The sequence below is a fragment of the Desmodus rotundus genome, chromosome 3, assembly GCF_022682495.2.
Source record: "Desmodus rotundus isolate HL8 chromosome 3, HLdesRot8A.1, whole genome shotgun sequence".
NCBI lineage: Eukaryota > Metazoa > Chordata > Mammalia > Chiroptera > Phyllostomidae > Desmodus > Desmodus rotundus.
Window position 1 is genome coordinate 64,765,284 of NC_071389.1, and position 14,274 is coordinate 64,779,557.

The 14,274-nt window shown below is 35.9% G+C and overlaps 1 protein-coding gene across 3 annotated transcripts in view; it reads left to right on the forward strand.

Moving 5' to 3' along the window:
* Window positions 1-14,274, forward strand: part of PKN2 (protein kinase N2) — a 116,984-nt gene that overhangs the window by 39,923 nt on the left and 62,787 nt on the right. For all 3 annotated transcript variants that reach the window (XM_045199394.2, XM_024565292.4, XM_045199396.2), the window contains 2 exons: window positions 2,032-2,332; window positions 11,178-11,332. In XM_045199394.2, coding sequence (XP_045055329.2) covers window positions 2,032-2,332; window positions 11,178-11,332 — 456 coding nt within the window. The remainder of the gene's footprint in view (window positions 1-2,031; window positions 2,333-11,177; window positions 11,333-14,274) is intronic.

Below are 14,274 nucleotides of genomic sequence, written 5' to 3' on the forward strand. Positions count from 1 at the left end.
TTTGTCCGAGTTTCAAAGGGGCTCTTGGCCTTCAAAAGGTTAGGAACAGATTTATAGATCAATTGCTTCATTTTTTGCATAGTGCGCCTATTGGCATAAGGTTTTTAGAGGTTAAGGATTAGATGGAAAAAGTATTTGCATCAACAATTTAAATAGAATTTATATGGATGTGATGAATTCTCAAAGAAATTAAAGAAAATCGTTGAATTAATTACATCCATGGGTCAAAGGGTAAATAAACGGTGCATAGTGAAATGTCTCTCTTTTCTATGTCCTTCACAAACTTAATTTACCTTCCAAAAGGTAAACATTATCTTTAGTTTCTTGTGTTTGAGAAATTAGTAATTTTAAAACCAAGAATATTATATATAATAATGGAGTTTAAAATATTAAATGATATACGAATAGCTGGAACATAACTTTGGGTCATTTAGATGTGCTTGCCTGAATTGATTTTCAATTTAGGATCAGTAACTGATACCGTGTATAATCTTAGCTTCCGTCAGTAGGACATAATTTATTTGGTTGGACAAAAAGTTAGTTTAGTTTTTTCCATACGAGGGCTCTAGTACTGCTTAAGTTGTCTTTAATTTCATTCAAAACAATTTTGTTACATTGTACTGTGGCAGCTGTCATACCAGCATCATGTAAAAAAAAAAAACCCATTAAAATTGGCGAATTTTTGTGCAGCCATTTTAATATTGAAGATGGAAAAAAATACACAACACTTTTGGCGTATTATGCTTTATTATTCCAAGAAAGATAAAAACGCAACTGAAGTGGGAAAAATAATCTGCAGTGTATGGAGAAGCTATTGTGACGATCGAATGTGTCAAAAGTGGTTTGCAAAGTTTCTTGGTACTGTTGACATTTTTGTCAAGTAATTCTTTGCTGTGGGGCTCTTATGCATTGGAAGATGTTTAGCAGCACCCTGGCCTCTACCCACTAGAAACCAATAGCAGGAGATAGCTGACATACTAAAAACATCCAAATCAATAGAGTTATTGGTAAAGATGAAAAATGTGTCTTTTATTTTACAGAAAAAACTGAACAGACTTTCTGGCCAACCCAATAGACATATTTTCTAGTAATAATGTTTTTGTAATGAGTCAACCAAATTATCAGTTGGAATAGTTAGCCATGAAAATAAAAGTAAAGATCTGAATATAATCTTCCCAAGCCTTAACACATGTAATTCATGAACTAAAAAATGGTCAAAAGGATATAACTTTATTTTTTTTGCCAATATTAGTTTATTTTTAAGAGAGTTCTTGTACAAGATAAAATATAATTTTATCTCAGTGTGGAATTAATAATTTTTTTAAAAAAATTTTTATTTATTTATTTTTAGAGAGAAGGGAAGGGAGGGAGAAAGAGAGGGAGAGAAGTATCAGTGTGTGGTAGCTTCTCACATGGCCCCCACCGGGGACCTGGCCCACAACTCAGGCATGTGCCCTGACTGGGAATCAAACCAGCGACCCTTTGCTTCGCAGCCTGCGCTCATTCCACTGAGCTACACCAGCCAGGGCTGGAATTAATAATTTTTTACTTATTGACTCCATGGGCCAAGAATTATATGTAGAGCTACACATATACTATTTTGAATTATCACAACATCTCTGAAAGGTAGTCAATATTATTATTTAGATTTTATAGACAATTAAACTGAGTGTTGGAAGGTTAAATAACTTGCTCAAGATTCATAGTGTAGGGCTGGATCTAACCTGAAGTCATGGGATATTGAAAATCTATTTTTATACAATCTCTGTGTGTAGGTATATTGTATTTATTTTAATATAAATTTGGCAGGTATTGCTATTTAGTGAGTGGGCAGCTTTTGAACTTAGGATTTTGTATGGTTATAATAAAGGTAAATAAGTAGTCTGTTGCTTATTAAGGGAAGAATTAAATATAATGTACTTAATAAAGAATCAGTCACTTCATGTGTAGTTTTATTCTTATGCTGCACATTTTACTGGGCAACTAACCTTCCTAAACTCTCACATACGTATGTTTATTTTTTTTCTGTAGGGAGATTCACGAACTCTTCCATTTCCTGAGAATGTGAGTGCTGTTCAAAAATTAGACTTTTCAGATACAATGGTGCAACAGAAATTGGATGATATCAAGGATCGAATCAAGAGAGAAATAAGGAAAGAACTGAAAATCAAAGAAGGGGCTGAAAATCTGAGGAAAGTCACAACTGATAAAAAAAGTTTGGCTTATGTGGACAACATTTTGAAAAAGTCAAATAAAAAATTGGAAGAACTGCATCACAAGCTACAGGAACTAAATGCACATATTGTTGTATCAGATCCAGAAGATGTTACAGGTATATTATCAGTTTTTTCTTATTTTAATTTTTAAGAATATTTTATTGATTATGCTATTACAGTTGTCTCAATTTTTTTCTTCCCTTTGCCCCCTCCACCTAGTTCCCCCATTTCCTCCTGTAATACCCCCCTTAGTTCATGTCCATGGGTCATACATATAAGTACTTTATCTTCTCCATTTCCTAAACTATTCTTAACCCCCACCCCATCTGTTTTGTACCTACCAATTATGTTTCTTAATTCCTGTACCTTTCCCCCCATTATCTCCATTCCCTCTCCCTGCTGATAACCCTCCCTGTGATCTCCATTTCTGTGATTCTGTTCCTGTTCTAGTTGTTTGCTTAGTTTGTTTTTGTTTTTTTAGGTTTAGTTGTTGATAGTTTTGAGTTTGTTGTCATTTTACTGTTCATAGTTTTGATCTTTTTCTTAGAAAAGTCCCTTTAACATTTCATATAATAAAGGCTTGGTGATGATGAACTCCTTTAACTTGACCTTATCTGGGAAGCACTTTATCTGCCCTTCCATTCTAAATGATAGCTTTGCTGAATAGAGTAACCTTGGATGTAGGTCCTTGCCTTTCATGACTCTGAATAGTTCTTGCCAGTCCCTTCTTGCCTGCAAGGTTTCTTTTGAGAAATCAGCTGATAGTCTTATGGGCACTCCTTTGTAGGTAACTGTCTCCTTTTCTCTTGCTGCTTTTAAGATTCTCTCTTTATCTTTAAACTTTGGCATTTTAATTATGATGTGTCTTGTTGTGTTCCTCTTGGGATCCAATTTATTTGGGACTCTTAATAGCTTCCTGGACTTGTATGTCTATTTCATTCGCCAGATTGAGGAAGTTCTCTTTCGTTATTATTTCAAATAAGTTTTCAGTTTCTTGTTCTTGCTCTTCTTCTGGCACCCCTATGATTTGGATGTTTAAATGTTTGAAGTTGTCCTGGAGGCTCCTGAGCCTCTCCTCATTTTTTTGAATTCTTGTTTCTTCTTTCAGTTTTGGTTAAATGTTTATTTCTTCCTTTTGTTCCAAGTTGTTGATTTGAGTCCTGGCTTCCTTCCCGTCACTGTTGGTTCCCTCTATATTTTTCTTTATTTCACTTTGCATAGCCTTCACTTTTTCCTTTATTTTGCAACCATACTCAATCATTTCTGTGAGCATCCTAATTACTACTGTTGAACTCCGTATCTGATAGGTTGGCTATCTCCTTGTTGCTTAGTTCTTTTTCTGGAGTTTTGATCTGTTCTTTCATTTGGGCCATATTTCTGTGTCTTGTGCACCTATTATGTTGTAAGGTGCAGAGCCTTAGATATTTGCCAGGGCTGGGCAACCTGCTGCGCTGCATTTGGCACTTTATGTGGGGGAGGGGTCAGAGAGGGAACAATGCCACTTGATCCATTTTCTTCGCACTTTCAGTCACTTTCCCCTCTTCCCAGAAGCTAATGTCACCCTTCCAATTGCTCCCTTGTGCTGATTCCCAGAAGGGGTGGGCTTGTGTACATTCTAGGGCCCCTGGGCCTTTCAAATGGACTCTCCTGAGAGACTAGTGGTTTCTTTTGCTGCCGCACCTTTTTTTCCTTTAGAAAATCAAAAGAAAATATAATCCATAAGTCTTATTGAAGAACATATTTTTTAATTAATTGATTTTTTAGTTGAATTTATTGGGGTGACATTGATTAGGTTTAAATAAGTTTCAGGTGTACATTTCTACATACATCATCTGTATATTGTGTTGTCTGTTCACCACAGCATGTTAAGTCTCCTTCCATCACCATTTTCCCCCCTTGACGCTCTTCTACCCCCCACCCCCACTTTCCACTGGCAGTCACCATACTGTTGTTTGTGTCCGTGAGTATCTTTTCTTCTTTTCTCTTTGCTTGATCTCTTAACCCTTCTCACCCACAATAGAATTAACAAATGTTTATGCTGGATATTTTTTAGTGCCTCAGAAAATAAAAATAGAAAAACTACCTCTTTCCATCCTAGGCCATCTCTCTCAAGGGTTCCTTCAGGTATATTCCCAGAACTGGGATCACTGAGTCAAAAGGCAGATCCATTTTTGATTTTTTGAGGTATCTCCATACTGCTTTCCACAGTGGCTGCACCAGTCTTGCATTCCCACCAACAGTGCAAGAGGGTTCCCCTTTCTCCACATCCTTGCCAGCACTTGTTTGTTGATTTATTGATGATAGCCATTCTGACCAGTGTGAGGTAATATCTCGTTGTTTTTCGTTTGCATTTCTCTGATGATTAGTGACGTTGAGTATTTTTTCATGTGTCTATTGACCATGTGTATGTCCTCTTTGGAAAAGTGTCTATTCAGGTCCTTCACCCATTTTTAAATTTGATTGCTTGCATTTTTGTAATGTCTTTATCTGGTTTAGGAATTACAGTAATGCTGGCCTGGTAAAATGAGCTTGGAAGTCTTCCCTCCACTTGAATTTTTTGGAATAGTTTGAGAAGGAGAGGTGTTAGTTTTTCTTGGAATGCTTGATAAAAATCCACCTGTGAAGCCATCCAGTCTAGGGCTTTTGTTTGTTGTGAGGTTTTTTTAGTGCTGCTTCATTTTCACTAGATATAATCAGTCTATTCAGATTCTCTGCTTCTTTCTGATTGAGTTTTGTAAGACTGTATGTTTCTAGGAATTTATCCATTTCATCCAGATTGTCTTGTTTGTTGGCATGTATTTGTTCATAGTATTTTCTTATACTTCTGTGTACTTCTTTTGTCGTCAGTTACTATTTCTCCTCTTTCATTTCTGATTTTATTTGGGTCCTCTCCTTTTTTCTTAGTGAGGCTGGTTAAAGGTTTTATGTGCTGTAACTTACTATACCTACAAGAAACAAAACTGAAAAGAAGAAAAGTAGCAAGTTAAAAGGGAAAATAGGTGAAATCTGAAGAAAACAGCAAAATGGTTCTCTAATTTTTGAATGAATAAAAAGTGGGCTTTATAAAACAGGATGTATCTAAGGTTAAATTGATGCCTGGCACACATACTTTTGTGATCTTTACAAATTACTTAAGCTCTGTGAGCTTGGTGGGGGGCAGGTTATTTGTAAAATGAGCTTATATTACAAATCTTTGTGAGTTCCTTTGAAGGTTAAATGAGCAGAAGTACAGCTACTTAACTGAGCTCTGACATGCAATTTTATTGTGCCCTAAACATTGGTCTCAAACCATACAGGCTTTATCTTCACAATAACCCCCAATTTGTGGCTGAGAAAACTATAACACAGAAATGTTACGTAAGTATATGATCCAGACCACACCAATAAGGAGCAGCTACAGGATTCTAACCAAGACATTTTGACATTAAGAACCTTTACTATTAATTATACTTATGTTTTTTCTAATCCTTAGGACATACTTTTCCATAAAAAGTGTTAAATATATTACAAGTTCACAGACTGTTAGAGTCAATAGATACTTAATGTCTTAGTACAACCTGCTTTAATGTGCAAGGATTTCTTATGTAGCATCTTCAACAGATTATAATCTAGCTTCTATTGTAAATGCTTCCAGAGACAAGGGATTTTACTAATATTAAGGCAAACTGTCACTGTTAGATAACTAAAAATGTGAAGGATTTCTCTTTATCCTGTGATAAAATATTTGTCCTTTTTATTTATTACTTTCACCCATTGGTTCTAATTCTCTGCCTTATGGGGAAATACTAAGTGGACAGATTCTTTCATAGACAAATGTTTAAGGAAGAATTTCTCTTTTCTCATCCTAGGATGAACACTATCAACTATCCAACAAAACATAATCATACTCTTTTCAACTGAGAGCCTTCTACTCTGAATGCACTCCATTTCTTTTAAAAAATGTGCTTAAAAATTATATACCAAATTTTTGTGATTTTGATTTCTTCAAAGTGTCTTGTGTCATTTATGTAATTAAAAAAAGTAAAGAAAAGCTATTCATATATCTGAATACACTGAAGTGTTCAGACATTGCTGTAATGTGCAGTTAATTTATGGACTCAACAGAGATATACTTTTGCTGCCTACAATGACTACTATTAGTTAATGTTCGTTGAATATTTACTATATACTATTCCCTTTTCTAAAGCTCTTTACATATAACTTAATTACAATAGTCCTGTGAGGTAGATGCTTTTTCACTATTTAACAGATGAGGAAAATGAGGCATAGTGTTGTTTGTTAAGAAACCAACCCCATATTACATGGTTTGTGTCAAAATTGACATTTAAACCTAGGCATTCTTTTTTTTTATGTATATTTTATTGATTATGCTATTACACTTGTACCATTCTTTTTTCTCCCCTTTATCCCTCTCCAACTGGTATCCCCATTCTCTCCAGCAGTACCCACCCCCCTTAGTTCATGTCCATGGGTCATACATACAAGTTCTTTAGCTTCTCCCATTTCTTATAATAATCTTAACCTTCCTCACCCCATCTGTTTTATATCTACCAATTATGCTTCTTATTCCCTGTACCTTTTCCCCCATTATCCCTCTTCCCTGCTGATAACCCTCCATGTGATTTATGATTCTGTTCCTATTCTAGTTGTTTGCTTACCATATTTTTCAAACTATAAGATGCACGTTTCCCCCCCACCAAATTTGGGAGGAAAGGGGAGGTGCCTCTTATAGTCCAAATGTAGCTTATCTGGCTTGTTGGGATCGGGGGGCGGTGAATCGAGGTCACAGGAGGCAGGAGCAGGAAGCTGGCAGTGACAGGCGTAGGGTAATGCTGCGGGCCCTGGGCTGGGAGGAGGGCATGTCCCAGCAGTGCGAAGTAAGGGAGGCAGGAGTGGAGTCCCAGCTGCGGCATACTACAGTGCTAGGGAGGAGGGTACCGGCAGTGCTGGCACATTAGGAGAAGAAATCCTGCGGTGCCCGTATGTGCCTCCATCACATGACTGGTATGTCCCCCATTAACATCAACATAAGGCAAATTCCACTGCAGGGTCACACTGATGTTGCAAAACTACAACTCCCATCATGCTTGGACAGGTTGGGATGATGGGAGCTGTAATTTGGCAACAGCTGTAGAGCCACGCAGGTTGTGCAAAACTGCTGTCCCCATACAAGAGTGTTACACAACCTGTGGCCCTCCAGCAGCAGATCTCCCCATAACAGTGCGTCATCCACTGATGTTCTCAGCTACAGTGCCCCCATGATAGTTCTGTCATTACCGTATTTTGTTGTAGAAAGATTCGATAGTGTACCGTAGTCTCCTGCTGAATCTACCGTAATTGTGGAAAGATGTCAAAGCAGAAAAGGATTTCTGTTTTAAAGGATGTTATTAAATATTTTACCACATTTTTTCCCTTCAAAATTTTTTTTTCCTATTTTCCTCCTCTAAAACCTAGGTGCATCTTATGGTCTGGTGCATCTTATAGTATGAAAAATACGGTAGTTTTCTGATTTGTTTGGTTTTTTTTTTTTACATTTAATGTTGATAGTTTTGAGTTTGTTGTCATTTTACTGTTCATAGTTTTGATCTTTTTCTTAGATAAGCTCCTTTAGCATTTCATATAAGAAGGGCTTGGTGATGATGAAGTCCTCTAACTTGGCCTTATCTGGGAAGCACTTCATCTGCCCTTCCATTCTAAATGATAGCTTTGCTAGATACAGTAATCTTGGATGTAGGTCCCTGCCTTTCATGACTTTGAATAGTTCTTGCCAGTCCCTTCTTGTCTGCAAGGTTTCTTTTAAGAAATCAGCTGCTAGTCCTACAGGAACTCCTTTATATGTAGCTCTCTTCTCTTTTCTTGCTGCTTTTAAGATTCTTTCCTTTTCTTTAATCTTGGGTAACTTAATTATGATGTATGTATCTTGGTGTGTTCCTGTTGGGGTCCAACTTGCTTGGGCTCTCTGAGCTTCCTGGACTTATTTGTCTATTTCCTTTGCCAGATTGGAAAACTTCTCTTTTCATTATTTGTTCAAATAAGTTTTCAGTTTCTTGCTCTTTCTCTTCTCCTTCTGACACCCATGTGATTCATATATTGGAATGTTTAAAGTGGTCCCTGAGGTTCCTAAGCCTCTCCTCATTTTTTTGAATTCTTATTTCTTCATTCTATTCCAGTTGAATGTTTATTTCTTCCTTTTGTTTCCAAATCATTGATTTGAGTCCTGGTTCCCTTCCCTTTGCTGTTGGTTCCCTGTATATTTTTCTTTATTTCACTTTGCATAGCCATCATTTCTTCCTTTATTCTGAGGCCACCGTACTCAGTCATTTCTGTGAGCGTCCTGACTACCATTGTTTTGAACTCTGTATCTGAAAGGTTGGCTATCTCCTCATCACTTAGTTCTTTTTCTGGAGTTTTGCTCTGTTCTTTCATTTGGGCCATATTGCTTTGTCTCAACGCACTTGTTACATTGTAAGGGGTGGAGCCATAGGTATTCATCAGGGCAGGGGAACCAACTTTGCCAAGTTATGGTGCTGTATGTGGAGGACAGGTCAGAGACAAAACAGTGTCAGTTGCTCAGCTCTTGCCCCACTTGCAAGAGGTTGGCAGTTTCTCCTACCGCCACAACCCCCACAGGTTTCTACAGCCAGAGGTTCTGAGGCTTTATTTTGTCTGCACTGAAACCCTGGGTTGCATGGGCTGTCTCGCTCCCCAATTGTTCCTCCTGGTTTATCTGCATACAAATGTGGGGTTGCCCAGTCAACGAGCTGCCACCTCACACCCCCAGTCTGCTAACTGCCACTTTGCTATGCGTCCCCTTCCCTTTGGCTGCCCAGTTCCATCCCTCTTACCACTCTGGATGAATGTTTCTTCTTTAACTCCTTGGTTGTCAGAATTCCATACAGTTTGATTTTCTGGCAGTTCTGGGGTTTTTTTGTTTTTAAATTGGTTGTTTCCTTCGTTTGGTCACACGAGGAGGCAAAGCATATCTACCTACACTTCCATCTCTCCTATTTGTAAAACCTAGGCATTCTTAACCATAGGCCTGTTTTAACAAAAGACCATCAACTGAGTGACTTAAAAAACAAATTTATTTCTCAAACTTTGGAGGCTAGGGACTTCGACATAAGGTGCCAGCATGGTCAGAGTTCCAGTAATGGACCTCTTTGTGGTTTGCAGATGGCATCTTCTCACTGTATCCTGACATGACAAGGAGAGACCACCCTCAGTATCTAATAACTGACCAAAAGGCTCACCTCCAAACACCACCACATTATAGCTTCAACACGTGAATTTGGGGGGAATACAAACATTATCTATAGCAATATGTTACATAGTTCTTCTATAAGCCTGTGTGAAACCTTCTCTACCTTATATATATATATATATCAGTTATCTATAAGAACATGTCACTTATAAAATCAACTTTTCGTACAGCACATTTGTGATTTGGGGAATTCAGTTACAACAGAGACCTTTCTTGATGAATCTCAGCTAATAACTGTGTGACTTTGCCTGTTTTCTGATGTGTAAAATGTGGGTCATGTCTGTATCAAAAGGTTATTTGGAATATTAATATGCATACATATATTTGTCTGTATAATTATACTGTCATATATTTAAGTATGCATACGTCCATGGAGAGTCTAGTATAGGTGTTTATAGGTTTTTAAATGGCAAAAGCAGTGTAGCACAGCAGTTATTAAAGTAACTTCGATATGGAACTGACTTACTAGATGTTTGACCTTGGACAAGTTTCTTAACCTCTCTGTACCCTAGTTTTCTTTTCTGTAATGTGGGTGTATGTTTATGAGCATTAATGGGTTTATAAAGCACTTAGATCAGGATTTAATACCTTGTAAAGTAGTATATTAATGATGAAATAGTATTATATTACATCAATATCTAGCACAGCACCTGTATTTTTGTAAGTTAATGAACAAATTATGTTTAAATGTTTCCGAACTAATGAATTTTTTAAAGAAGTATAAAACCAAATATGAAACATATTCATTAAAATCAGTAAGTTACATCATCTTCTATTGCAGAGGAGTGAAGGAAACCCTGAAGCACAAAGGTTAAGTAATTTGCATTTTAGGCAATTTTCCAGTGATTACCAAGTTACTTAAAACTAAACTAGGTCTGGTACCCTAGTCTTCTAGCTTTTTTTTTCTTTTCTCTTAAATAAGCAAAGGATCTAGTGGGGATAAAACACAAAATTATGAACTTCAATATGAAGATTTATAGTTACATGATTAAGTTATTAGAAAAGTGTTTCAACCATAATGGATTACCCAGAATAATTAGAGGGTTTTAATTGAAGTTTTTTGTTTTAAAATAGAAACACCACAATATGCTTTATGAGAAGGCATGAATTTGAATTTTTGGTCTTCTTACATCCCCGCCACCATCAATGTGATATCAGTTAATTAATATCCTTGAAACAGTTTCCATTCTACTGAACACCCTCACAATAGAAAACAAAATTGATGGCTTTTTGTGTGTATGCTTAAGTTATTACTAATTAATGCTAGCTTTATGTTTGAAGTACCGTTAGTTCCATTTCCAGAGAATTCCTTCAGTGGAATTTCTATAATATTTGAATATGCTTTGATTCTAACTAATGAGATAATGAGTAGAGAATTTCATTTAATTTTTGACTATACTAGTCAAATTGATTTAATTTTAAAATAATAGTATTGCAAAAACGCTGGGCAGTGATCTAATTCAGCTTCAGTTTCAATATAATCCCTTCTACAGTATACCTGGCAGATGGTCCTGCAAATCTACTTAAATATTTTCTTAGCTTGAATTTTTATATTTTCTGGAAGCATAAGGAAATTACATTTAGTTGACTTCAGGCTCATCTCCAACCCTATAATTCTTTATTCTTTGAAAATATTAACTTCCAATTTTAATCCGCAGTTGGCCCTAGTAAGTAATTTTAACATACTATTTAATTTACAGATTGCCCAAGAACTCCAGACACTCCCAGTAGTGACCCTCGTTGTTCTACTAGCAATAATAGATTGATGGCTTTACAAAAACAATTGGATATAGAGCTTAAAGTAAAACAAGGTGCAGAGAACATGATACAGATGTATTCAAATGGATCATCAAAGGTAAGTACAATAATGTAAGTGTAGATGGTCAATCCCCATTATTCTCAGATTCCATAAGTGTGAATTCACCTACCCAAAAGGATTTATTTGTAACCTGGACAACAGTACTCATGACACGTTCACAGTCATTAGTGGACATATACAGAGGAGCAATAAATTTGAATTATCTGATGCATATGTTCACAGCTGAGGGTGAACAAGATGACACTCCACCTTCTTGTGTAATCACTTATAATGTAAACCAGTGATTTTTCAACCAGTGTGCTGCAAGAATTTTAAAAACTTGCAATACCTAACTATTTAGTCAGGGACACTGACCTCCTTTTCCTTAGGTTGTCAGCCAACACAATAACCATCTGGTGTGAATGAATCAAATTTATACCCTTTTTTTTTTTTTGTCAGATTGGCAAAAAAAAAATAATAACTTGGTGTGCTGCAGAATTTTAGTAATTAATTTATGTTTGCCATGAAATGAAAAGAAAGAAAAATTGCTGCTGTAAAAAGTACATTGTAAAACAAGTTGGAAAGAAATGGTTTTTAAAATAGCTTATTTCTATTTAAACCCATCAATAAAAAATTTTGGCTGAATGAGTAAAGGGTACACAGGAACTCTTCATATTTGCAACTTTTCTGGAAATCTAAAATTGTTGTGAAGAAGTTCATTTTAGAACATTTAGGCTCTAATGAGTTTTCCATTACTATATACAGGTTTTTAGAAAAGAACAAATGAAAAGATAAGACATTCTAGAATTAGTGATTGTTTGACTTGACCTGTGGGTTCTTGGGGAATCTGGTGTGAGCATATAACTCCTAATTGAAAATCAGTGTTGTAAGAGAACAGTTGTTGCTAATGCAAATGTGTCCTTGTTCTGTGGTATAGTATGGAAGAAAAAATGTTGGGCACCACTAAAACAGATTATCATAAAGGCTCTTTCTAATCTCAGGTTCTACAGTTGTATAATTTCCAAAAAGTCTTAGAAAGGTACATTTATTATAAAATCCACCCTTGGATTTTCATTTCAAATACTCATTTATTTCCAATGTTCTTGCTTCTACAAATCAGTTTTTCTTCTATTTTAACAGGAATTTGTTAAGTAATTTCAGAATGAAAGTTTAAGTGTTCTTCTTTTTTATTATTATTATTACTATTATTATTTCAGTTTAGGAAGAATCTGAAATTGGAGGTGAGGGGAGAATCTTTGGTTGGAGCCATGCACAATGCCTACCCACCCAAATGAAATTTGGGAAGATGCAGATAAGAAAAAGTATATTATAAATAAGATTTTTTAATCTTAATTATGAAAACTAGATTTTGTGCTATGTTTCAAAAGAATTTTAAATTATTTTTAGAGAAATATATTTGTTTATATGTGATACTTATATGATACTTGCCAGCATATTATTTCACTAAGTTTGAACTTATTTGAATTTATTATGGGGTGGTAGAATTGGTTTTTCTGTGTTACTTTTAGTATTAATCTTTAGTGTTTTTTTAATCTTTATCAAACATTATTTTGGACTTCTTTTTAAGAGAAATATTGTGTTCTTGGAACTGTGAATGCACAATATTATGCAGAGTGTTTTAAAATTAAATTAGCTCAGCTATCACCCTCTGGAGTAAGGTTTTTTTTTAATTTAGGGTTGATGGATTAGATTGAGAGATTCATGAGCTCTTTGAGGTTATAGGAGAAGTAACTGTGATGATGATAGATGAATGAATGAGAGAGCCATAGATTTCATCGTATTCTCAAAGTGATCTGTAATGCCACTCCCCTTCAAAATTGAGCAGGGTTATGGACGAATTAAAACAAATAACTTATTATAACTACAGTCCAAAATGAACAGGGCTATGAGCAGCCTGCTAAAACAAATAGAGAATTTTCCAGTAGCTTTTATTTTTTTTTTTTTTAAGATTTTATTTATTTATTTTTAGACAGAGGACAGGAGGGAGACAGAGAAAAACATCAGTGTGCGAGAGGCAACATCCATTGGTTGCCTCTCGTGCACTCTCAACTGGGGATCCAGGCTGCAACCCAGGCATGTGCTCTGACTGGGAATTGAACCGATGACCCTTTGGTTCACAGGCCAGCACTCAGTCCACTGAGCCACACCAGCCAGGGCCAGTAGTTTTTACTTTTAAGTAGAAGATTCATTTATTTGAGAATGGCTCAGATGGAGGTCCAGAGCATTTTAACAGCTGCTGTAGTTTCTGAGGTAAGCCTGCTAGTTATTTCTGTCTAGATTGGGTTTCTTATCTTTAAACCTATCAAGGAGTCATAGTATACCTTGTGAGATTAGGGATGATTGTAAATTGAAGTTATATGGAATGTTAATTTATTCATTAAGGCCTGCCAGTTTGAAAGCAATTATGCTGGGCTCTGCAGTATGAATGTATTAAAGATAGTGCTTTACACATAGTAGGTACTCTAGAGATAGATACCCTGTTTTCAAAAGTCTTACTATCTGAAAAGGAGATATCATATATAAATAATTACAATATATAATAGTAGTATGTACAAGTTACTTTAGAAGCATAGTAAAGTCACTTAACTGCCAGAAGAAATCATGAAATTCTTAGTATAAAATTTTAAGTGTGATTTGGAGTTTAAGAAGGAATTACTTTGTAGGAATGGTGAGCTTGGTAAACCCAGTATACAAGGTCTGTCCAGAAAGTATCCAGCCATGTAATATGAAAAATTGAGGCATTTATTGAAGAAGATAGAGGATACAAGAAACATTGTACATTGGACAATGATGCCTCAGCCCCCTTCAAAGTAGGCACTTTGGCATCTCACACAGTTCTCCCAATTGCCATCAGCTGCCCTGTCATATTTTCCTTAATCTCATCAATGGTCTGAAATGTCTCCTCTTTCAAAGGTGATTTTAGTTTTGGGAAAAGCCAGAAGTTGCAGAGCATCAAATCTGGGCAGTAGGGGGACTGA